Genomic DNA, 24,364 nt, shown 5'->3' on the forward strand with positions numbered 1-24,364 from the left:
CAGATGTTATGTACTGTATGGTTTGCAATGATCTAACACAGAAATGCTTTTATATGTCACGGTTTCAGCTGTTTTTCAGTGTTGAAATGTAACTAAGTACATTTACTCAAGTACTGTACTTAAGTACAATTATGAGGTATTTTACTTGAGTATTTAGATTTTATGTTACTTTATACTTTTATTACTCCATTTTTAAAGCAAATATTTATAAATGTATTAAATATATTTTTACTACATTTATTTGACAGCTTTAGTTACTTTGCAAATTCCCATTATTAATAGAAAATTAAAAAATAAATCAACTAACACATTATGATGTATTATCACAGGTTAAGCATATAAAGACCTTAGCTCCAACTTAACCAGCTGCAACATTAAAGTGATGTACACATTAATGCATCACTAATTATAATTCAATAATATATATTATGCTGAAATGGACCCTTATGCATTAAGGGTACTTTTAATTTTTATACTTAAAGTATATGTTGATGCTAATACTTTTGTACTTAAGACTTTGAAGGCAGGAATTTTACTCGTAACAAAGTATTTTTACACTAATATTGCTACTTTTATTAATGTAAAAGGTCTTAATACTTCATCCACCACTGTTGTTTTTATTCCGGTGCACATCTTGTTCATTATGTATATGTACATTTCCATAATGTGTAATTTTATTGTATATTTGAAACAGAAAATGAATACACAAGTTGTATCAAATACAACTTTATTAAACATTTTTTTCTTTTCATTGACATTATTATCAATATCGTAATAAAATTCCTCTAAAACAGGAGAACACCGCTATGTTGTACCAATTGGAGACTTTTACAACTCTAAAATTCTGCATGTTCAACCACAGAACATGATGCCAGGAAAAATATATTTTCATATAATCATTTTTTTTTTTTCATATAGTGTATAACTTCTATATTTTACCTATAATAAAAAGGCACTTGGAAAAAAAATTAAAATACTGACAATATCTCACAAATGTGCAAAAAACATAACTTGGAACAGGCCTTGCGTGGCCTTAGTCTTATCATTAACTCTTTGTGCAACACTGTGGCACTTCAGTCAATGGCACCCCTTTTACAATGACACTGACCTAGCTAGCTAACACAAATTTTATGCCCCTGGATTTCAGTTCCACCAAGTGAGGGTTCAAATCTCCAGGAGCAAAGTACCGCTTTTTATCAAAGACATCAAATTCAGACATTTTAGCAACTGAGGATGATTTTTTTTTTTTACAATTATTCTTGGTTCTCAAAACAACTGATGAGTAACGCTGTACACTGAGAAAGGATGTGGCAGCATCCCCGTATCTACACACGCTATGAGGGGGGAACAAAAGTGCAGTTTATTACAGACTGAGCTCAAAGGGTTAATGGATCATACAGCTTATTTGATATTTTGAAAAAAGAAAAAATAAATCGATGTGGACCCCGGGAGGATCCGTGTCATATTGTTCAGCTTTCTGCCGCCTCTTTTTTCCTCTCTCTGTCCCTGGCTTCGACCTGCAGAGGAGAGACAGACAAGACAGGGAGGAGGAGAGCCGCCGCCGCATCTGTGGGTTTCACTGTTGCCACGGAAACCGTGTCTAGCCTACTTAACACCTGTTTCTGATGACATCACATGGCAGGATTGTCCACTCACAATGAGAGATTCACTTCAATGCCCAGCCTGAACCCAGAGACAGGCTGAGAGATATAATGATGACTAAGAACCACTGAGGCAGAAACGCAGGTACGCCTGTTAATCTCAGCTGTGAATCCTCGCCGGCCCCGTAGGAGGTCCGACACAGAGCTCGCACCCCAGACAAAGGAGGGTTATATATTTGTTTTTGTTTACTGTGAATGTGGCTTGTTAGTCTGCCTGTTTTCTCCATCTCTGGTGAAACGCTTTGTGGCCGGGAGGTGGGGGAGTTGAGCCTTTTGGGTTTAATCTATAAAAAAAAAAAAAGAAGCCGAGGGCAGACAGAGTTCAGTGGCCTAGTTTTCTGCAGGCTGGTATGCCTGTGAGTCGCTGCCACATTGGGCACAGCGCAGCCAGTGACTTCAGAGCCGAGAGGGCCGTTCGCTGGGTAGGTGACCAGATGGAGGGCGGCTGCACGGCGCAGCTCTCCTCTGCCTCTTTTTCCCCTCTGCTGGCACACACAGCCTCTCCCCTCATCTCTCCCTTTCCCCTTGTCCATTCATTCACTCATTCAGCCAGTCCTGTCTCTCTCTCTCTTTGCTCTCACGCTTTAGCAGCGCTGCCCGCCATTTCACAGCCGGATGCTATTTCTCTGTGGTTTATCTGGCGGTGGAAAATTAAAAGAACAAAGGAAGCAGAGTTTGCAAATCTAATTTAGCCCCGAAGATAATGTTGTTAGGACACTTAATATTTGTACACCAATGTGATTGTCATGGAGGAATGTGATATCATTTGGTCCACTAGATAGATATATTTTTCATATCCCCCCCACTAGAGCAGTGGTCTCCAACCTTTTTGGCTTAAAATGAAGCATCATCTGAACATAATCACAGTTTGTGGCCTCAGTTTGGACGTATTGTTGAGAGCAGTTCAGCCAAAAGAGTGATTTCTTCTTCCTACATTGTTTCATTTACCCTGAACAGGTAACCACATTCAGTATTTCACAAGAGGACTAATGGTACGTGTAGACAGCCTCCGAGGTCTCGACTACTTTAGGGCAAATCAGGGGCGCCCGGCACAACTCGCAGCCTCTGGAAACTCCCGAGAAACTTTTAAACTAAACATCGTCGATCCAAAATAAAGGCAGATTCAGCAACTGCGTGGCTTATGTCTCGCATAAAATGTTTTCAGAAATATATTTCGGTGAACTATTTTCAAAGAAAGTTTCCAAACGAGCCACCATGTTGGTTCCGGTTTGAAAGCTGGGAGCAGCAGCCCACGAGTGAAAGCATTCGTCCAATCAGGTGCCTAGTGCCTTGTGTTTAATGGCAGCGCATCAAGTGCCCAATGCTGGGAAACGAGGTGACAATGTAACATGCCAGCCCATTCTCATTCCCAGGGTGTCAAATACCAACGCCTTGTAACAGCCGTCGGCGTTCGATACTGCCGCAAAAGGCAGCCCCTTAACGCCGGTATACGACGCACCAGGCTTTCCATGAACTACAACGTAAACCCATCCGCCGTCAACGGGCGGGAGGGGAGTCGGATGTGTCCAACAACACAAGGCTCAAAGGCATCCAAGAGACCACTGTTCTTGTCCCGCTTTACAATCAGCTGATCGTTCGTTTCCGGTTTTCACATTTTCGCTTTACAAACTTGTAGTTTTAAGTCTAACTATATTGTTTTTTTTACTAAACCTAACTAAATGGTTTTGTTGCCTAATTGTGAGCAAGTGTTTTTGTTAAATTCACAACATTAATCACGTGTTAACATGCGACCGAAAGTGACGCCGAGAGGTCTGACAAAGCGTCAGTATGTGACGAGTTGAGATGAGAACGTGTTGAAGTTGACATTTGCTGATTAGCTCAACTAAACACAAAGTACACCTGGGGGTTGTCAGTGTCATTAGTTTTGCGGGTATTTGGTCATAAACCAAAGTGTTGGACAAACAGATATTTTGACCCGATGACGGCGCTAGATGGAAATTTAAAGGATCACTTAAGATATTAGTTAATCCAGGGGAGAACATGAATGTGTGTACCCAATTTCAATGAACAGTTGTTGAGACATTTCATTTAAAACCATAAATGTCAACCTCATGGTGGCACGATGAAAAGTCCTCTGGGAAACATGAATGAACAAAACGTTATGGCAATCTATCCAGTAGTTATTTCAGTCTGGACGCCATCCACTGAGCCACATCGCTAGTGTCGCTAAAAAGCAAAAACATACTAGAGAAAAGTGAAAAAATTAGCCGAATTTTGTGTAAAGGAAAAATGCCTTCTTTCATATATTAATGTAGTCATCATGTGACCCTTTAGATTTATCCCAAACCCCGCAGGTTGGGAACCACTGCCCTAGAAGACCCTCCCCCACCCCCAAACCTCTCTCTCTCGTCTTCTCCTCAACCCCTCAAAACACTCGGCGGCAGAAAGCTGAGCGCAGAGCAGCCGTCGCAGAACACAGGAAGCAACTTCAACATCAGAAAAAAATGTCTCGTCTGAACAACAGCAAAAAAAACAATAAGAAAAAAACAGCAATAACAGATTATTTCTAAGACTGGGCGATTGGAAAAGTAAGACCACCAACATATAAGCAGAGAGAGGAGGGTAGTAGTGTGCGGCAGTCTGTTGTGTTGTGACGATCCTCTCCTGCTCCCTATAGCTCTCCGCTGTGGAGTCAACATCATACAGTACATGCATTAACGCTAAGCAGGACTCCACAACAGGATAAACCCCCTGCAGAAAAATAGTTTTAAAGATCCATCACTTGGCAGTAACATTTCATAAAACATGTAAGGAATATAGTATGTGTGGTAAGTGCGTGTTGACTGCTTAATCGAACCATGAGAAAAGTTTTCCCAGACGTCAAATGAGTCTTTTTTTCTGCCCCTTTGGACAGCGTAAAATGAGGCAGTTTGCAATAGTGTGGCTTCCTAGTCAGTCCAGCTGTATGTGGCATCGAGTGCATCACACCCCCCTCTGCGGCACAATACAGACATTTCCCCTCTCCAGGTATTTTTGGCACAGCATGGGACGTGTTGAACTTGGGACAAAACTTCAACCGACAAGGCTAAGTTGGGCTTCGACTGGACGACCACCTGCTTTTCGCAGCTGGTTTTGGGTCGGGTCGCTTTTTTAAAAAACAAGACACTAGTGTTTATCACCACAGTGGCCCTTTCATAACACAAACTGGCCATGTTGATTCAATTACGGGAAAAGCAGCTGGACAATCCAGAAGTTAAAAACAGTGCGAGTAGTGTAAGTGGAAAGCGGGATTGTTGTGTGTATCGTGTCCAACCAGAGGGGGGAGCCAGACACACCGGTGCCTTTTTCAATTTGTGTAAAAGAGGAAGTGATGATTGGTCATCTCGTCAGGTGATGCAACACCGTTTGTCTGTAAAGTCCTCAGTTAGCTCTGTGCCCTTAAAAAGCCCCTAGTCTGGCACACATTCTGGTGGCTGTTTCCATGTTGGTCACCCTCCCCAAAACTGGGGACAGATTGTCAAAAAGTGCTCCCTCCCAGTTTGTGCTACACTGGGGGGGAGCTGAGAAGGTTTAGCAGCAGTTTTTGAGGTTTCAATATCAGTTGACACTATTAATAAGTGCTGTGTTTAATTGAACTGTCTCAGAGCTGAAACTGCAAATCCAAGACAGTTTGAGTTCACTTGCTTTGGGTTTTTTTTGCAAGCCTGTCTGAAGCATATTAATCACAGCAGCCTATGAAAAATAGGTTGTGTAACTTTAAAAATGAAGAATCGTCCTATAGCGTGCACGTTTTGCCTTTACTGTGAGAGCGTCGTTCAGTTTCGTGGTGCATCTTATCTCACTGCTAAGCTGGAGGCACGCTGTCTGATGATATAAATACTAATCAATGAATCAGGACTTTTGTGAGAACACAGAGCACTAAGACTGTCAGGGAATGAGTAAAGTACAAAATAAGACAGCAAAGATAGAGCCTGTTGTCAGGCCTTGTGATAGAAATACAGTCAATACTGTTCCTGAACAGAGTTCTTGGGCCTCAAGTTTCCCGTCAATACAAGAGGCTTGCGTTGTATTTCTTGTGAGGTGTAGTGTTATCTATAGTTTTTCTGATTGGTGGTATAGTTTTCTGTGAAATGCATTGCCTGGATTTGATTGTGCGAGCCAATCCCCATCACCTTTGACCGCCCCGTACCCTCACTATGGCGTCCACCCTCCCGTCCCGACCCCCTGAGCTCTTCTGGAATGTGTGTGAGTGTGTATCAGTTGACCACAGCTGGCTTGAGCACCACGGTGCCTGGGGGGATGACCACCCAGGACAGGGGATCATGGGATCCCGTGGAGAGGTTCAGGACCCTCCCAGTCACCTCGTTCTCCACCTCCTCCCCCCGGCCCCTCTTAGCCTGCTGGCTCTGGACCCTGCGATCAGACGAGGCCCCCAGCACGGGCATCATGGACAGGCCCAGGGCCGAGGAGGGGAACCCCTGGGAGAGCAGATGGGATTTGGCGAGTCCCAGCGTGGAGCCGTTGAAGGACAGGATGCCTTGAGGTGAGCCGGGGCAACCGAGCGTGCTTAGGTCCAGGGGCCGGGGACTGAGGGGGGACAGGGGACCCAGACCCTGCAGAGCGTGGCCTCCCAGGAGAGCAGCCGCCGCCCCCGGGATGATAATGTGGGCCGCGCTCACGTAAGACAGCTCTGAATCCTTCCCCGCTTCGCCATGGAGCACGCCGCTTTGACTCCCCCTCAGCAGGGAGCCCACGCCTCCCGGGGAGCCCTGCTCCTGAAGCACAAAGTGGCCGTGGGCCTTGATGTGCTTGCGGAGGGAGCTGGGGTCTGTGTAGCGCTTCAGGCAGCCCACCATCTTGCAGTAGTAGGGCTTGTCCACGTAGTGTGTGCGCGTGTGCTTGAAGCGGTCGCTGGAGTTGGAGTAGCGCTTGTTGCAACCCTCGTAAGGACAGATGTAGGGCTTTTCACCTGCAGCGAGGAGAAGTGATCCAGATGTTTGAGTATGCATTGACAGACAAAATCGTAACTTAGACGTACTGCGTGCGGCTCTACCACTGACCTGTGTGTGACCGGTTGTGTATCTTGAGGTTCTCCAGGCGTGAGAAGCTCTTGTTGCAGGTGGGACAGTGATGGGGCTTCTCGTTAGTGTGAGTGCGGATGTGGATGAGCATCTTGTACCTGCAGCCACACAAAAACAAAATAAGTTCCTCTTGAATCCTCCCCTAATATGTACACTTAATAAGTCATGTGGGCCACATTTGCTTGCAGTGTGGACGTAGCCTTTCCAGAGTGTATGATCTTCTCACCGAGCATTGAAACCCCTCCCTTTGCGAGCGCAGCCCTCCCAGTGGCAGCAGTACCCAGACTCCTTCTCAGGCTTGACGTGGAAGTCGTTGACGTGGTCCACCAGGTCTTGCAGGGAGTCAAAGAGCAGATGGCACTAGAGGAGCGAAAACATTTCAAATGAAGTGTGATGATAAAGCTATTTTGAGCTGATCCTAGTTTAGGATCATGAAATGTTTTTTTTCTCTTCTACTTTCTGAGTCTTATTACCTTCTTCCAGTGGCAGGCCAGTTGTTCATCCGCCGAGAGGTCAGGAGAGGCTCTCTTGTCGCTCGTCTGGCCAATGAACATGGAGGATGGCAGGTGGAGTCCCGCACCGGCTCCGATTGGCACAAAGAACTGAAAGGCCTGTGAGATGTGAGAGTGCTGGTAAACAAACAAGGGTTCAATCAATCTACTGCACAGGTTTAGCTTTAGTTCAAGTGTAATGTGATGTGCTTTAAGGAAATACAGCTGGCCCTAAAAAAAATTGTTTTAACGCCACTAATGTCTTTAACGCATTAATGCAATCGATCTTTCGGAGGTTGTAGCCAGCTCAGTTTTAAAGCTAGAGTGAAGATACTGGCATCATATGAAACTAAAAAACCTAAGGACTCCACTGCGAGGCGAGGAAAAACTGGCCTGGCCATTTTCAGAGGGGTCCCTTGACCTCTGACCTCAAGATATGTGAATGAAAATGGGTTCTATGGGTAGCCACGAGTCTCCCCTTTACTGTTGTTGCCTGTTGGGCTTGAGTTTGTCATGTTATGATTTGAGCATATTTTTTATGCTAATTGCAGTACCTGTGAGGGTTTCTGGATAATATTTGTCATTGTTTTGTGTTGTTAACTGATTTCCAATAATAGATATACACATACATCTGCATAAAGCAGCATATTTATCCAATCCCATGTTGATAAGAGCATTAAATACTTGACAAATCTCCCTTTAAGGTACATTTTGAACAGAATTTTTTTTTGCAATTAACTATGGACAATCATGATTAATCGTGATTAATTATTTGAATCAATTGACAGCCATACTCAAGGTGCTTTGCATATAGAGAAGGTCTACACTGTACTCTGTAATTTAGAGACCCATCAAGAGATCCCCCATGACAGTGGCAAGAAAAAACGACTCTTTATCTGGTAGAAACCTTGGGCAGAAGCAGCCTCTGGGTGGGTGGCCATCTGCCTCCACCGGTAACCGGTAGCTTTCGTTCATGCTCACTGTGGTGGGAGAAAATACAGCTTGATGTGATAAAAAAGATTGTATACCTGGTGACTGTCTAAAGCTGCCTGTGTAGCCGGTGGTATGATGCTCTGATAGCACTTGCCTACGTGGTGTGATTGAGAATAGACCATCAGCTGGATGACAGAAACAGGTAGTGATGGCTCCACTTGATAGAGACAAACATCTTTCTTTTTTGTCAATGGAGTACAGAACTGCTGATCTCTTCCTTCAAAAAAAATCCACTCCACTTTTGCTCTTGTAGTCTCCCGCTGCGTGCTAACCTCCCTACATCCCCGAGCTCAGCATGAGAGCTGCAAGATTCACTGAACCTCAGCTGGGGCTCAAAGAGCTAATGCACCGGCTCTCACACACAGAGTAACTCAGCTCAAGCAGAAAACAGAGAGGAGTCTTGAAGAAAAATAAGGGACGCGTAAGTCCGATAGCAGAGAAGCACGGAGAGAATAAGTGTGCAAACGATCACAGTCCTGCGGCTGCCTCGTCGTATCTTATCTTCAGCTATGTCAGAAATGCGTATGTGACAAATTTAATAAAACGAGACGTATTCTCTGCAGAGCTCTGCCTCTGCATGCAAACTATGTGAGCTGCTTTGTGGGATGCTGTAGGGGAGAGAACATGCGAGCAGCTGCTCTTCTATAGGAAGAGCTTATTTTTGCGTGTGTGAGAGAGAGAGTAAGTGGGGACAGAAAGCATCCAATCTGCATCCACTTGGCCTCAGTAAAGTGTAGAGTGGGTGTAATGGTGGCGTCGGGGGGCTATCTGGGACTCAGTTGGACGTGGGACGGCTGAATGGTCCCAGCCAGCGTGTCTCAATTCAATTGGGAGTGAATTGAATTAGGTGGCGTGAGGTCTGCGTGGCTGTACCTTGTCTTAAATTCAATTATACATGTACACGCATGCACACAGGCACACACACGTCATGCCAGTGGGGCCACGGAGTGCAAGCTGCGCAGACAGAGGCACTTGTTGGGGACACAAGAGGTGTTTGATAAGAGCTAACCCCCCTCCTCTCTCTCACACACACTAACAAGCCTCCCACCCCTCGCATAGCCTGATTCCCTTATGGAGAGTGTGACAAGACCCGATGTTGTTGCTGACAGTCACTCTCTGTTGGCCACTAACTACTGCGTTGAAAGACGTGTTTATTCTTTCAACAACTCAGAGGTGAACTAAGTGGGGGAACAATAGAGGCAGTGGAAGGCAAAACAGAAGCTGAAGTGATACACCTGTACTGGTGTGTAGGTCTGTATGTGTCAGACCTGGTATTAACATGCATCCTCAGTGATCTGATCACAAGAGGACAGCTCTAATTACAGGTGTGAATGACCTCAAGACGCATTAAGATCCGATCGCTCAGACCACATTTAGAGGTGGTCTGGACCACATATGGACACATTCTTTTAGTAGTGTGTGTATGCGAATGTGTCCTGGGCCACATTGAAGGACCGCCTTCTCAACTGACGTCCCGCTGGGATCCGTGGAGTCTCTGCGCTCCTCATGTGAATAAAATAAATAAATAAAATTTACCCAAATTCAAGAATATGTAGGATATCACTACTGACATTCCTGTAATATTACGTCACAACGTCTGCTGTATTAGCCGTGTGTTTACTACAGTACATGTTTATTTGCATATAGAACGAGGAAGTGAGATCGGATCACAAGTGGTCACTGGAGACGCATTATGATGCAAGGTGTGAACAGACGTACTTAGAGCTGTCCAGTATGTTTAGTCCTACTCACCCCTGAGGGGATGTAGTTGCCGTTGGTCATTTCTGGAGAGCTGGGGGTGTGGCGGGAGGAGGGCGACATGCTCAGGTCCACCGCAGGGGGTGTGGGAGTGTCTGTCCGATCATGAGGGACCACCTGCACACCTGAGAAAACACACACACACACACACACACACACACACACACTTGTTAAGATGGCCTCTCACCTGGGGGGTCTGATATGGGGACTCTAGCAACATGGTTCTCAGGATGGTTGGTCCAGACTTGAATATCCAGAGCTGCTGACATGTCTGTTGACCTACCTGTGTGCGGAGATGCAGGCGAGGCGGGCTCTATGACGGCGGTGCCATCATCCGCCATGCGGAGCATGCGAGCTCGCTTGGGGTGCAGCGGGGATAGCGGGGGCGAGCGCGTACCTCTGTCCCGCCCATTGGCCCGCCGAGGGAGCTTCAGGTCCAGGGGCTCGTCCAGGGACAGCATGACCGCGACTCGGCCGACCTCCCACCTGCACAAACAGTCACAGAGGGGCAGAGTCAGGCAGAGTCAGGCAGAGTCAGGCCAAGCGGGGCCGACGAAGGATAGTTTTCATACACAATGAAACGCTGCATTCCGTTGTAAAAGTCTCACACCTGCGATATTTCCCACGTGAATGTTGAAAGTATCTCACATTCCACTGGGTAAAGAACACTCTCTGACAATGACCACAATCGTAAACCGAAACACTGAGTAGGCCGAAGAAAAATAAACACACACGTAGAGATCTGAGCGACCCCCCTCCTCTTTCTCCACGCTGACCTTTACTCGCACACTCTTCCTGAGGAATTTCTACAATCCAATCCAGATGGTCACCCTCACCGCCAGCCCCGCTTAACCCCACCCCTCGGCCGGCCACCCTGTCACATCACCCCCCCACCCCTGCCCCCACAGTGTGCACCTTCAGACCCCGTGGACCTTTGAGACCCACCGGCGGCTGCAACCCCCCGGGGCCCTCAAGTCCAGCTGCACCTTCTCCGTCCGCCTCCTCCCTCCCTCTAAACACACTGACCTCTGGACCCAGCCGGAGGGGTTGTGAGCAGGGCGCTTCATCTCGCTGTCATTGTGAGTTCTAGTTGTAGTCCCTGTGTAGCACCATGAAGTATGGACATTCACACAAGCCACATCCTCTCTGCTTATATGTAAACAACAGTCTATTCCTCTTCATCCAGCATGCACTGCTTCACACATATAGGCAGTGCTAGTACAGTACAGCCGAGCTATCTATTCAACCCAATGTGTTAGGGTTCACTGCTCCTTCTCCCCAGGCTCACACACACACACACACACACATACATATTTCCTCAAAGCATTTTTTCCATCTACACACACAGTTGCAGCAGGGTGTCCTATATTTCTGCTCGAGTTCATGTAGAACAGCTCCCAGTGTGCATGTTGATTCACACACACACACACATACGAGTAATTAATCAAACTGTAATTTCAACAAATTCACCCCCTTCTTCCTCCCTCTCTCCCCTCACACACACATACACACACACACACACATGCCGACACACACTCACAGAAGCCACGGTTGGTGGTGAATGGTGGGCTTTGAGAGCGACTGGCCAGGGGCCACATGAGAAACCCTTGTGTCTGGGAGGCACGGAGCAGAGAGGTCACCAGGTTCACCAGCCCAACGAGGGATGGCCACCAGCTCACACACACACGCACGCACGCACGCACGCACGCACGCACGCACACGCACACGCACACACACACACGCACACACACATTCGTACACACGGCCAGAGGGGGTGTAAAGGACTCAATCAGCCATAGATAAGAGGATGATGATACACACACGTACTGATGCAGACAGAGGAACATACTGTATGAACATGCACACAGGGCAGCATTATGGCATTATCACTGAGATCTCTCTGTGTTTTAATGCATATATATATACATATATACTCTATATATGCACATATAGAATCCTATAAGGAAGAATTCCCTTTGGATTTGATCTAATTATAGACCACACTTGCAAGCACATGACCCACCGGTCCATCTTGATCTTGACTTAAAGGAACAGTGTGTCACAATTAAGGGGGTCTTAAGAGGTCCTGGAGCTGTTGTGTTCATGTATTTGGTTGTGTTGTCTCACTTTGCAGCATTTCTTGTGCTGTCAAATTGTGAAGTGTGTGTTTTTCATAAGGGGCCAGTGTGTAACAGTTAGGGGGATCTATTAGTAGAAAAGGAATATAATATCATTATAATAAAAGTATGTTTTCTTTAGTGTATCATCACCTGAAAACGAGAATCGTTGTGTTTTTGTGACCTTAGAGTGAGCCGTATACACCGATCAGCCATAACATTGTTATGTTTGTTTATTTGTTTCACACATAGGCCTATAAAACGACAATAAAATACAATTCACATGAAAGAAATGTAAAATATGTGTGAGTGTGTGGTAGAAACCTATAATTGCTTGTATAAGAAACCACGCCGAGAGGACAGTTAATATCTAAAGCAAATAGGTAAATCTGCATCCATATATCTCACCTTAAAGACAAATGTACAGGTTTGAAGAATGTTGAAGTCAAATATAGTCAATAACTGTAATTTTAAAAATTTTATGCATACACAACAAACTGCGATTCACTGTGAGTGACACTGACACCTTTCTATCAGAACAAGCGTTAACTTTTTCAGCAGTTTGAGCTCCAGTAGCTCTTCTATTGGATCACACAACACAGGCCAGCCTTCGCTCTCCACGTGCATCAATGAGCCTCGGGTCTGACCCTGTCGCCGGTTCCCCGGTTTTCCTTCCTTGGACCATTGTTGGGTAGGTCCTGACCACTGCAGACCGGGAACATCCCACAAGAGATGCTCTGAACCAGTCGTCTAGCCATCACAATTGGCCCTTGTCAAAGTCGCTCATATCCTTACGCTTTTTTCTGCTTCCAACACAAAGTCAAAGTTCAAAATGTTCACTAGCTGTCTAATATATCCCCCCCACTGCCAGGTGCCATTGTAACGAGATAATCCATGTTGTCCCCAGAAAAAGTTTAGGAAACACTGCATTAGAGAAACCAAAAACTCTTTCATTGTACCCTTGTGTTTTCACTGGCTCTTTGGGGTGTATATCTGTAATGTTTCCATCATCCTCGACTTTGCTAAATGTATCCATTATACCCTGACGCATGTTAAATGGATTATTTCCATCAATTGAACCCAGGACAATAGTGTAATGATAAAGGAGTGTTACTGGTAGTTGCTCTAATGATCATTTTGACCATAGAGAGTTTGTTATGTGGGCAAACGCTGCCATTAGCTGTGAAAATAAACATCTTTATAGATCAGTCAGAGCGGATATGATCCTCATTTAGAACAAGCTGCGGTTAATACCACATCTCTGTTTCTGTCTCTTTCTCTCTCTGGATCGGGTGCATATGACTAACTTACTGTAACTCCCACCACACAGCCTGCCAAGACTTTTGGCTTTATTGTTTGGCTAAAGTAGCAGAAAATCGCCTGTCATCCACTTTAATCGAGTAAAAGCTCTTACCCTGAGACCGAGAATCAGCTTAACCTTTCCGTTAATCCTACTCCTATCAACTGCGGGGACAAACAGAAAACTGGCCTCCCATCAGTGCTGCTATAATCCACCGTGCTATAAAACACGATGAGAAACAGATATGGATATTTTTTGAATCCATATAAAATTAGGATATAAATCTTTTTGGCACCTCAAATCATGTGATCCCGGAGAGACACTACAGGGGTCTCAGGGCTCCTCTCAGGCGGCGACTACACGTGAAAACCATTACTAAACCTCCATAATAGACTCTTTAGCCAATTTATTACAAATTTGTCCTTTCCCCGACATAATAAAGAGCATTGTTGGTTTCAATCAGCTTGTTGCATGTTGTAGAAGGAGAAAGGGCACTTTAAATTAGCAGTAAGCTGCAACTGAGTATCCGTCTTAGGATGTCATTTATTTAAGTGTTTTTCTTTTTACATTTGTAAATATTTCACTTGTTTCCAATGCAGTGAACTTGATTCCAGCTTTTTACTTACTTAAAGGCAGGGTTGATGATGTTATCCAGTAGACACTATTTGTTATATTGGTTGAAATGGTCTTTACACCCCGACAGCGATCCATTACTGATGAGCTCTGAAAAAGGGCCGGAAAAGAGCCGTCGCCTGTAGCTGCTGTAATCCTGTCAAAACGTCTACCAATCACTGTCTCGCGGTCCGCTTGGAAAGAACCAATCAGATGCCTCCCTGCTCGTACTCTACCCTTGGCGTGCACCAGCCTGAACTCAAAGTGCGTCGCCGCCGCACGTTTGCTGGAGAATGGAAGAGAAAACTCAGCCCTACAGTAGCACTGCCGCGGTTACTTGTCATGAGGTAGCGTCGTCGACCCTATCTTAAATGAGGTTATGTTATATTTCTACTGACTGGCTCACTTCAACATATTAAATCAGAATCAGAAATCAGAAAAACATGTAACATGTAAATTATGTACATAATATAAGATGAGTAAGTACTTAAATAATAAAAATAATAAAATGAGAATATAAGAAATATGAAATATGTACAAACATTTGCATTAAGATGTGCAATATACAACAGTAAATACAAAATGTTGAGATGTGGGATCTATTAAGTGTATTAAATATAAATGCCAGAATGATATAAATAAGAAATGAATAAGAATATTTCTTGAATAGTGTAAAGTTATATTTGATCCTAAACACAATCTATTTACTTATTTATTTATTTAATATGTTGTTGACGTTTGTATGACAATAAAGTAGAATAAATTGTAAATGTCTATCTTAGTTTGAGCGGTTTACGAGTAAATGTTTGTACCGGTATTCGCACAGAACTGACATCGGAGCGTGTTCCATGACGAACACAAAACGGCGTTAGTAAGGGCGGCTGGTTAAGTCGGCCGACATCGATGCAGGCTCGCTGTTGGATGGGATTTAAATATGGCGGACCCTCCACGCAAACACGTAAACGCGCAAACGGAGTGGAAGTGGGTAGGGAGAGTTTGTAGGGGCTGGTTTGGAATTGGGCCTATGTGTCAGCCTTGTGAAAGTCTGGCGACCTGTCCAGGGTGTACCCCGCCTTCGCCCAATGTCAGCTGGGATCGGCTCCAGCACCCCCTGCTACAGATAATGGATGGTTGGAAACCTGAAATGTCCTTAGACACCACCAGGATGAAGGCAAGGGTGCCAAAAATAAAAAGCACGGTGTTCTAGAGAGGAGTTGCATCTTTTCACTTTCATGGACTTGCATGAAAGCTCACTCTGCAGCTCTCTGTGTGCATTCTCAAAGAAACAGAGACGACAACCGAACTCTCTTGCACTTCCGAGAAACTCGGCGGGTCATAAGATATCTATAATACCCGCTGCAACCCAAAAAGGCAGTCAATACCGCACTAATGTGTTCCCAGTGGAGTCGGGAACAGTGCAGCCTCTGGTGAATCAGACGCCGGAGTTCACCTCAGCCCACCCTCATGGTTATTTCTTAGTGGAGGAATAGCAGGCTGGGAAGTGACTCATAGCGTGTGGATCTTGGACCGAAGTTACGGGTTCTCGACTACATCCTCCAAACAGCCACGGCCGCTGAGAAGGGGGCTTGTGGGAAATGTGAGACAAAGAGAAAAAGGGCGACGGAGAGAAAGAGCGATACAGTGAGGGAAGGAGTATGGTGTTGATATGCGAGTGTGTGTGTGTGTGTGTGTGTGTGTGTGTAAAGCTCAGTGGCGGATGGCTGTGAAGTTTGTGGAAGGGGTGTTGGCTGGCCCCCATGCAGACTTCCTCGCTCAGCCGTGGGGTCGACAGTCTCTCTGAAAGGCGGCATTGTCCCCTCTCTGGGCCCTCTCTCTCTCTAGCAGAGTAAACACAGCAGAGAGAGAGAGGAGAGGAGAGGAGGGATGACCGAAGGGGCCATAGCGAGGATATATACGAGGGTGAGGATGAAGGAAGTGGAGGAAGAGGAGTCCTGAAAGAGAGGGTTTGTGCGTGTCCTCTTCAGCAACCCCTGTCACCTATTCCCCTGCAAAACCCTTTCCCACCCGAGTCCCACATCCACCCAACTGCATTAGGAAACCGCCCTTTGATGCGTTCGGGGTCGAGGTTGGATGGTGTGGGAGTTGGCCGATGGGTGAGGTAGCACAGGGTCAAAGCAGGGCTACGTGTTTCAACACCTCCGTGCTCCGAGGCTAGGCTCACACGGATCAGAGCTGACCTTTCACCCCGCTCCGACCGATTGATCTTTAGCCCGATCTGATCCGACCGAGGATATCGCAGCTCATCTGACGGCGGAGAGAAAAACGAGAGCCAACACAAAGAATCAGAGAATATCAAAGCCGTGCGGCGTAAGACGATTATGTTACAAGGGGTATAAAATCGTTTATTGTGTAATATTTTATTTGAGGGATTCAGAGAGCGAGAGAATGTGTGTGTGTGTGTGTTCGTACGCGTTTTTTGTGTGACCCCCTCCGAGGTTGGCTGTAACTTAATCTGCCTCCTGCTGTGACCCTGGGAGGTGGTCTGTAGGAGGTAAGCCATCTCTCCCCGGGGCTCTTTGCTCTCTCTTTTTCATTTTCACACACAAACACACAGAGAGAGAGAGAGAGAAAGAACGTGGTGGGAATGTCTAACAACTTTTGACGTGAAGGGCTTTAACATGTTTTAAAACACTAAAAATCACGCTGTGATACTTGCAGGAAGCAGAAATCCCTACAAATCTTATACAACTCGATATCCTTTTGAGAGCCAGTCATCACTAAACTAACACAGTTAAGACCAAGTTATGAAACTGAGCAGCAGCACTCCAAAAATACAACCAAATCTCAATACTATTACACGGTTTATCATTTTATTTCCTTCACCAGAGCACCATGACAGAGAGTTATAGAGACTTATACACTAAGTACTTACTTATAGAGAGTACGTATTCATCCACGTGTGTGTGTAGGGGAGGTACTGACTAACAGCTCTCAGACCAACACAGTGCTATATAGATAAACTATTGTTTGTGGTCTTTGCTTACTTGGCGGGCCCTTGTGACCCTTCAATCAGGGAGCATAGAGCACCGACCAATAAATCAGCCAGCTTAATGTTATTGGACTATATTATCTTATCATGAATTTTATATATCAGCTAGTGAGTAACAAGAATTTGCAATAAAGAATATTTTTCAACTGTAGAACGTTCTGCTCAGTGCACAGGTTGGTCATTATTCTTAAAGAGATAGTTCGGGTGTTTTGAAGTCGGGTTGTATGAGGTACTTATCCATAGTCAGTGTATTACTACAGTAGATGACGGTCACCATGACCCCAGTTTGGAGAAGCAGACAGGAGTTACTGCACTTGTAGCTCTTCTCAATTTCAAGGCTGGAACTTGATTCAAAGGTTATTACAGACATTTTCAAAAAGGTGACCAAAAAAAGCAACACCTCCAAGCTAAATCTGAAGTGACTAAATTGAATGAACTGAAGGTAAACAACTGTTTGGTAAATATGTCTCCATTAGTTTTGTGATCTTGTGGTTTGTGTAAAGACCTGCAGTTGCAGCGTGGGTCACACATCTAGACCTGCTGGTTTCTCCATCCACCAGGTGGGGAGGAAAGGGTCAAAGGTGACTGATTGAGGCGTGGGTGTGGTGTGAACTCTGACCCCTGACATTTGGCTTTTACATCTGTAACCGAGGGCCAAGGAGGAATAAATAACTCGGCACGTTTCAAGCAGGTTTACGCACACAATCCTCTGAATAATCGGATTTAAAGTGATCAAAGCTTTTGCACGCTTCAAAGTAAATATGCATTAAGATTTACATGAACTCACATCAAAGTCAGGTGAGATTAGTCAGAGACGGTTTCGCACATTATCACAGACAATGAAAAGGACAATTACACCGAGGTGAGGCAGGTTAATATGTTATTATTAGTATGTTTGTAACTGATTTGGAGACGCAAGAAAACCCCAAAAGCGGTCACTCCTTCATTCCCACTTCTGTCATTGCTGACGTTTCTTGAGGTAATAGCCGCAAGTGACCCCACCTCCGCTGACACATCCACATTTCAGCCGCCCGCATACGCCCTCCACCCCTCGCCTCCTGACGGATCACTCAACGCACACAGCTGAGAGATTTGTGTTTTTTCTTGCCTCTGTCCTCCTCAAGCCAGCCGACTCCTCAGACAGGAAACCTCAGTTTCCACTCCTCCTCCTCGTCCTCCTCCTCCTCCTCTGGGCCTCTCATTCCTTCTCTCTCTCTCTCTCTTCATCCCTCTATTCTTTGCTTTTCTCTCACGTTCTTCCACTTCTCATCTCATTCTTCTCTTACCTGCTACTGTAACTACCTGGCCTTAATGGTACCTTAATTGCCCGATTATTTCCTCTATTCACACCATTTCTGCAAGATAAGTTCATGTAACAAAGAATAACTGTTACTGTCAATCTAAACCTCTCCCCCTTCTCCTTACCCCTGTTGCAAAAAAACTAAAAAAAAGCACAGGGGATTGTACACAGGATTATGTAATAGCAGCATGCATGGAGCCACTGGGGAAGAGCTATTGAGACCAGTTGTTGGAGCACGGAAACAGAAATACAGAGAGAAAGTGACACGTGTGTTCACATGCTTCAATACAGAGAGGAATAAGCACAAGATTATTCTTTTAAAAAAGAGAATATATAGAGGAATATACCACCAAAAGAGAGTGTGAGCATGCAGAAAAATCAAGTGATAAAGATGCAGAGGAGGAGAGGAAGGGGAAAAATCCGAGACAACTCATGAGACGGGGAAGGAAGGAAAGAAAAAAGGGAGGGATAGAGGGATTGAAGGAGGGAGAGAGAGTGCAACAGGAAGCTTCTCAGCGAGCTACCGATGGCCTCCAGCCAGAGCGTTCAGACACTGAGGAATTCCAGGCAGAGGGCAGGCAGGGAGGGAAGGTGCCAGGAGGGAGGGAGGCACAGAGCGAGGAGGAGGAGGACGAGGAGGAGGGCGAGGAGGAGGAGGAGGGCGGGTCGCACTTGCGGTTTGTTGTCAAAGCAGACTTCTTCATGAGAAAGGAAGAGCACGCGCTTAAAGCGACATCTCTTTGCGGTTGAACATTAACGTCTCTGTTAGGATGCAAACTTTGGTACGAACAGTCGGACGTTATTCTCCATATGGAGATGATATGAATTTATGGGACATTTAGTTTTAGTAAATAGGAATCTGTGTTTACTGTACCTTCATACTGGAATATGATTATTATTTTTTTTAAATCTAAAGATATAAACCAGTTGAAGCATACGAAAACGTTCAATATTAGAATAAAGAAATGTGATGCCTTTCAACTAGAGCTGAAACAACTAGTGGGTTCATTGACTAGTCAATCCACAGAAAATTAATCGGCAACTATATTGACAATCAATTAATTGTTTTAGTTATATTTCAAGCAAAAATGCAAATCATTTGGTGGTTTTAGCTTCTCTTGGACTGTTTGTTAGACAAAACAAGACATTTGAAGTTGTCACCTTGTGCCCTTGTGACCGGTATTTCTCACAATTATCTGACATATTATAGACCTCAAAGTGAGACAATAGTTAAGAGATTAATCAATAATTAAAATAATCTTTAGATGCAGCTCTACATGCAGCATATCAGGGATTTATTGTGGTGTTATACGTTACTGACCAAAATGCAGAAGTGTGGACTCGAGCCTTTTGAAGACCTCCCCCCAGCCCAAATATTAAAAAGTATGTTATTTAAAAATCCACTAATCAATTAATTTCCTGAATCAACTAACGTTAACGCTGTTCATTCCCAAATGATTTGCACTATGCAAAACTTTTGAGTCGAACATTACAGATGGAGACGCAAATAGCACACAGAGCACATTATGACTCATTTAGGACGGGAAACTCAAATCTAGGACTTGGGACTTGAACGCAAAGACTTTCTTTTGACTTGCAAAACAATGACTTGGTCCTACCTCTGCCTACATGCATACTGGTCACTAAAAACATGCATTTTAAACACACAGGATCCTACAGGAACCTACTGTAAAGAATACAATACTGACAGCACCGTGGATTACGGTCAGAGATTTGATATTCATGGCAGAGCAGGCTGAATCAGTGACAGGATTGTGAGTGGTACTTCATTTTAATTGAATCGAGAGAATACTCCACCAGCATCTTAATAGCATCCAAACAGATCTGACAACAGAACAGCAATTCCACTTAGCCAGTCGTATAGTGAGATCAGGCCGTGAACGATCTATAAACAGCCATCTGACTGAGATTTCACATTGTGTCAGTAAGCCTTATGACCTGCTCAACCCGGGATTATCTCGCGACACAGTGACCTGGCTTGACTCTTGGAGGGACTGTGGGACGGACGGGTGGAGGGATGACGGATGAGTTTCAAGGGAAGCGTGCATTATCAGATCAATATTGTAATGCTTGCCTTTGGCGAATGAGAATCTGACTTTTGACATGCAAAGCTCTTTAGAGAATCTGTTCTGGAATAAAAGCGATCGACCAAGAGAAGAGAAGAGAAGAGAAGAGAAGAGGCAGGTACAGGGGAGGAGAGAGCTGCTGCACATTGGCATGAGGCTAGGAAACTTCCCCCAAAGCCACAGTCAATTTATTAGACTGCTTAGTAGCTGCTATGTGACATGAACAGTACGTGATGGAGGGGCCACGTGTAGCAACATGTGTTTTGAGTCACTGGTTAGTTTTTCTCTCCCACCTACTCCCGTTCAAAAATCACATCCATACGTTTTTAATCAGCTGAAACGGTCTTAATCTATACTGTAGCATCAGGGGGCAGCAATCAGCGGTGAACAGATAATCCTCCAGGGGTCGGTGACTCAGCGTCGGGGTAGGTTTACTGCTCAAACACGCTGACGCTTGAGGCACTTCGCACGACGGTACCGAAGGCTTTGAAGTGTGGTGAGTAATCTTACAATAACGTGGGGCATTTCACAACAATGCAGTTTCATAGCGCAGCAAAGGAACCAATGAACGCAGCAGGAGACCTTAGGAGAAGAAGAGGAGACTTGATTTGATCGACATCCCCTCCCTGACTAACTTTGACCTCCCACTAACTCTGCTGGGCCTCTCTACCTCCTGCAGCCCACTGAAAGCATTCCCTCTCTCATCTTTACTTCCATATAAATAAAAACTTGCATGATCCCCCTCAGCCCTATTCCCTCTCGGCTTCCTCCTCGCTTCCTCGGGCTATATCCCCATCGTCTGTCTTCGCTTTCTCCTCTTCCTCTCCTTCATCGACCCCTCTCACATCTCTCTCTCTCTCTTCACTGCTCTCTCCCCCCCCATTTTCAGCCCATTCCTGTGGCCTCTCCCCACAGGCAGTGATGCAATCCTCCGACTCCTGCGCGCAATCACAGGGTCTGGAGTCGGCTCGCCAGCCAAAGCAGGGGCGTCACCACACCACGCTCAGTAGGAAAGCAACAGGAGAGGAAAGACGAGAGGTGGTGGTGGTGTTGGTGGTGGTGGAGGGGGGGAAGAAAAGAAGAAATGAAGCCAAAGAGAGAGAGAGAGAGAGAGAGAGAGAGAGAAAGGAAAAACAGTGGTGGTGATAGAGGAAAAAGCCCGGCGATAAAAGTTAACAGCTCTGTTTTTACAGTTTGTGCATATTCACAACTAAACTTGGGGTAAACAGGCCTTTTGTTTTATGTGCATGTGGTGAGGTGCAGGGGGGGGGGGGGTTTGTGACTCTTTAAGGAACTTTTGAATGCTTCCCAGCTCGTTGCCCTCTCATCAGCCCACCAACCAGCTGTGTCCGTTTTGCTGGGGTTTTTTGCTGGATAGGCTCTGTGTTTCGGAAGTGATGGTTCTTTGCTAACTCCCACACGAAAATGCTGTCATTCCAGCTGACTCACACCGACATTAGCATTATTCTGTAACAGCGAGACTGGCAGTATGAAATTCAAGTAATATTCGTGGAGGTGTAACGTTGTCAGATCTGGCATTTTAACATAATCTCTGGAGGTCTCTACTTATCCAAACATCATTTTCTCCTTATGTGGGTATATAATGGATATGCTGAGCCCTGTAGAGATGCATGAATGCAAAGAGTGATCTTATCAAACACAGTGCACTTAGACATGGATGGAAAGGGAGGTTATAGGAAGCTGAAAACCTTATGTGCAGATGTGCATGCATGTATACAAGCACCCATTCGCCCCTAGTTTGACGGCTCTGTAGAGGCAGACCTCCCCTGAAGGCAGCACAAATGAGCACAAGGTCAGGTTAGGAATGCGGAGCACTGGCACCTGCCTAAATCTTTAAAATACCAGCTTCTCCCAGCACACAAACAAAAGGCCACTCCCTAAATCCCAGGGCAGGGTTCAGACCTTTAGAATACTGGCTTCGGCCCACAACGAAGCACACAGGTGTGCATCCCCAAAAACTGTATCACTGAATAACCACCAAGCGTCCTTTCAAAACATATCTGAATGTCTGAAGCAGCTGCAGTTGAACTCGACAGGTCTGTTATACTCCCTCACTGGTGAAAACTCAGCACCAGTTCTAAGCCACTGGGTAGGAGGGAATGGGAGGAGGTCCAGAAATCTCCCTTTCTTGCTCTCCCACACAGTTAACAGCGAGCTATGGGAAGATTAATAGGGGTGGCATGCGTATGGAAACTGTGGTGCGATAAGCAGCGAACCCAGAGTGTATTTCAACTGGACCAATGTGGTTTATCTTCCCAATGACAACTTAAAGAGTCAGGGAGGCATTCGGCATATGCACACGTAAACAAACTGACTTCACAGCCTCTTATAGACTATGCATACGTGTACTAGTGCACAGCACGCTGGAGTTCAGACCAGTTCAGAGCGCTGCTGTGGTACCGCTCCAGCTTTGGGAGGGGTGCGCCTGTCTCACAGTCATTTCCTGGACGGGAATATTATGGCACCACACGCATGAGAAACAAACCCCCGTTCGCACTGCACACACTGACCCCGGCCACTTTCATTCGCCTGCAACTCAATAAGCCAGCGGCACATAGTGAACTCCCTGGGAAGCTCCTCATTCAATAGCCGCGGTAATATGATCCCAACAACAGCTTTATGCAACGCGGCCGCAGGGAGGCTGGGGGGGGGGCAACGCATGGGAGGGTGGTGGTGGTTGCGCTTTTTATCGCTGTGTGGTCGGTTGGTGAGCAAACTTGTCAGTCTTGAGACCTTAAAGAAAGTACACTGCAACAGCATTTTTATGTTAAACTTTTAATTTGACCTTTAATTCTCAGGAAACTGAATAATTCACCCCTCTGGCGTAAACTAATATTCATCAGTTTGTATTCATTTTTTGCTCCTGCTTGAGTATTTCTTTCAGTTAGTACTCTCCATTTCTTTCTCCTTCTCTCACTCACTGAAGGTCCTTTCAGACACATCGCTCTGCACCACGCCACAATAGCTTTCCAATACGTCGATATGTCGGGCCCTGCACGCTGTGATGCAGCTCAAATATGGGCTCAAACTGCGCTGTGTGGCGAGCATAGACTGCTCTCTTCTGCTGGGAAACAACATTTGGTGTAGCTCTATTGTTGCCCGGGTGGAAACAGTTGAGCTTATACACGCTGTACAGTGCCAGAAACAGTTTAAGATAACGAAAAGGAAAACAAAGTGTGAAGAGAGACATACGGGAGAATTGTGACCCCGGGAGGAAACCGGGAGAGGGCGATGAAAAACGGGAGTCTCCTGGGAAAATCGTGAGGGTTGGTAAGTATGTTGCTGAGGCCCAATCAGACACGTGGTGGTGTCGTAACTTTTCTACATCTTTGCCTCCAGAATTTCTGGACGGCCTCTCCCCGTCCCTGGAGAGGAGTTTGGTGACACCTGTGCACCAGCCTCGCTGCACAGGAGAGCCAAGAGAGGAGGTGGAGGGGGGGTACACAGAGCCAGATGTGCTTTGGACGGACAGGGAGTGTCTCGGTTAGTCTATATGTGCAGAGAGAAGAGACAGGGCAAGGAAAAGCATACTGAAAGGGGAAGAAAACAGGAAGAGGGAGAAACACAAAACAGCAGAGAGCAATTAGCAGACAAAGTGACGTGATGTGTGTGTGTGCATCGGGGGGGCAGACACACACTCAATCAACGAGGTCCTGCTTCTTTAAATTTGGGCGTGCCCCCCCATACTGTTACTGCTATACCTCCATTTCAGCCTTCCATCACCAGTGATCTCACATATATGTACGCACAAAGCCGGTGTTGTCTTTTCCTTGTGAGGCCGTGCCAACTTACCTCCCTCCTCACACGGGGCGCCTGCTTTCTCTGAGTAACCCTCCGCCCCGCCGCGTCCCCTCCCACCGCGGCTGGCATTAAGACAAGGTCAATATGACAGTCTTTTCTCCCTTTATCTCCCTCCCTCTCTGTATTTTCTGTGTTTTCTAGCTCAACTAAGTGACAGGCTACACCCTACAG

The 24,364-nt window shown here is 45.7% G+C and overlaps 1 protein-coding gene across 3 annotated transcripts in view; it reads right to left on the reverse strand.

The window, feature by feature from the left end:
- Window positions 1-710: 710 nt before the first annotated feature.
- Window positions 711-24,364, reverse strand: part of glis2b (GLIS family zinc finger 2b) — a 31,139-nt gene continuing 7,485 nt past the window's right edge. For 2 of the 3 annotated variants that reach the window (XM_074656683.1, XM_074656684.1), the window contains exons 2-7: window positions 10,229-10,431; window positions 9,940-10,070; window positions 7,177-7,332; window positions 6,930-7,063; window positions 6,683-6,801; window positions 711-6,591 (exon numbers count right to left, since the gene is read on the reverse strand). In XM_074656683.1, coding sequence (XP_074512784.1) covers window positions 5,879-6,591; window positions 6,683-6,801; window positions 6,930-7,063; window positions 7,177-7,332; window positions 9,940-10,070; window positions 10,229-10,406 — 1,431 coding nt within the window. In that variant the 5' untranslated portion in view covers window positions 10,407-10,431 and the 3' untranslated portion in view covers window positions 711-5,878. The remainder of the gene's footprint in view (window positions 6,592-6,682; window positions 6,802-6,929; window positions 7,064-7,176; window positions 7,333-9,939; window positions 10,071-10,228; window positions 10,432-24,364) is intronic. The other variant, XM_074656685.1, reaches the window with a different exon arrangement.

This window comes from Sebastes fasciatus, chromosome 13, assembly GCF_043250625.1.
Source record: "Sebastes fasciatus isolate fSebFas1 chromosome 13, fSebFas1.pri, whole genome shotgun sequence".
In the NCBI taxonomy this organism is placed as follows: Eukaryota; Metazoa; Chordata; class Actinopteri; order Perciformes; family Sebastidae; genus Sebastes; species Sebastes fasciatus.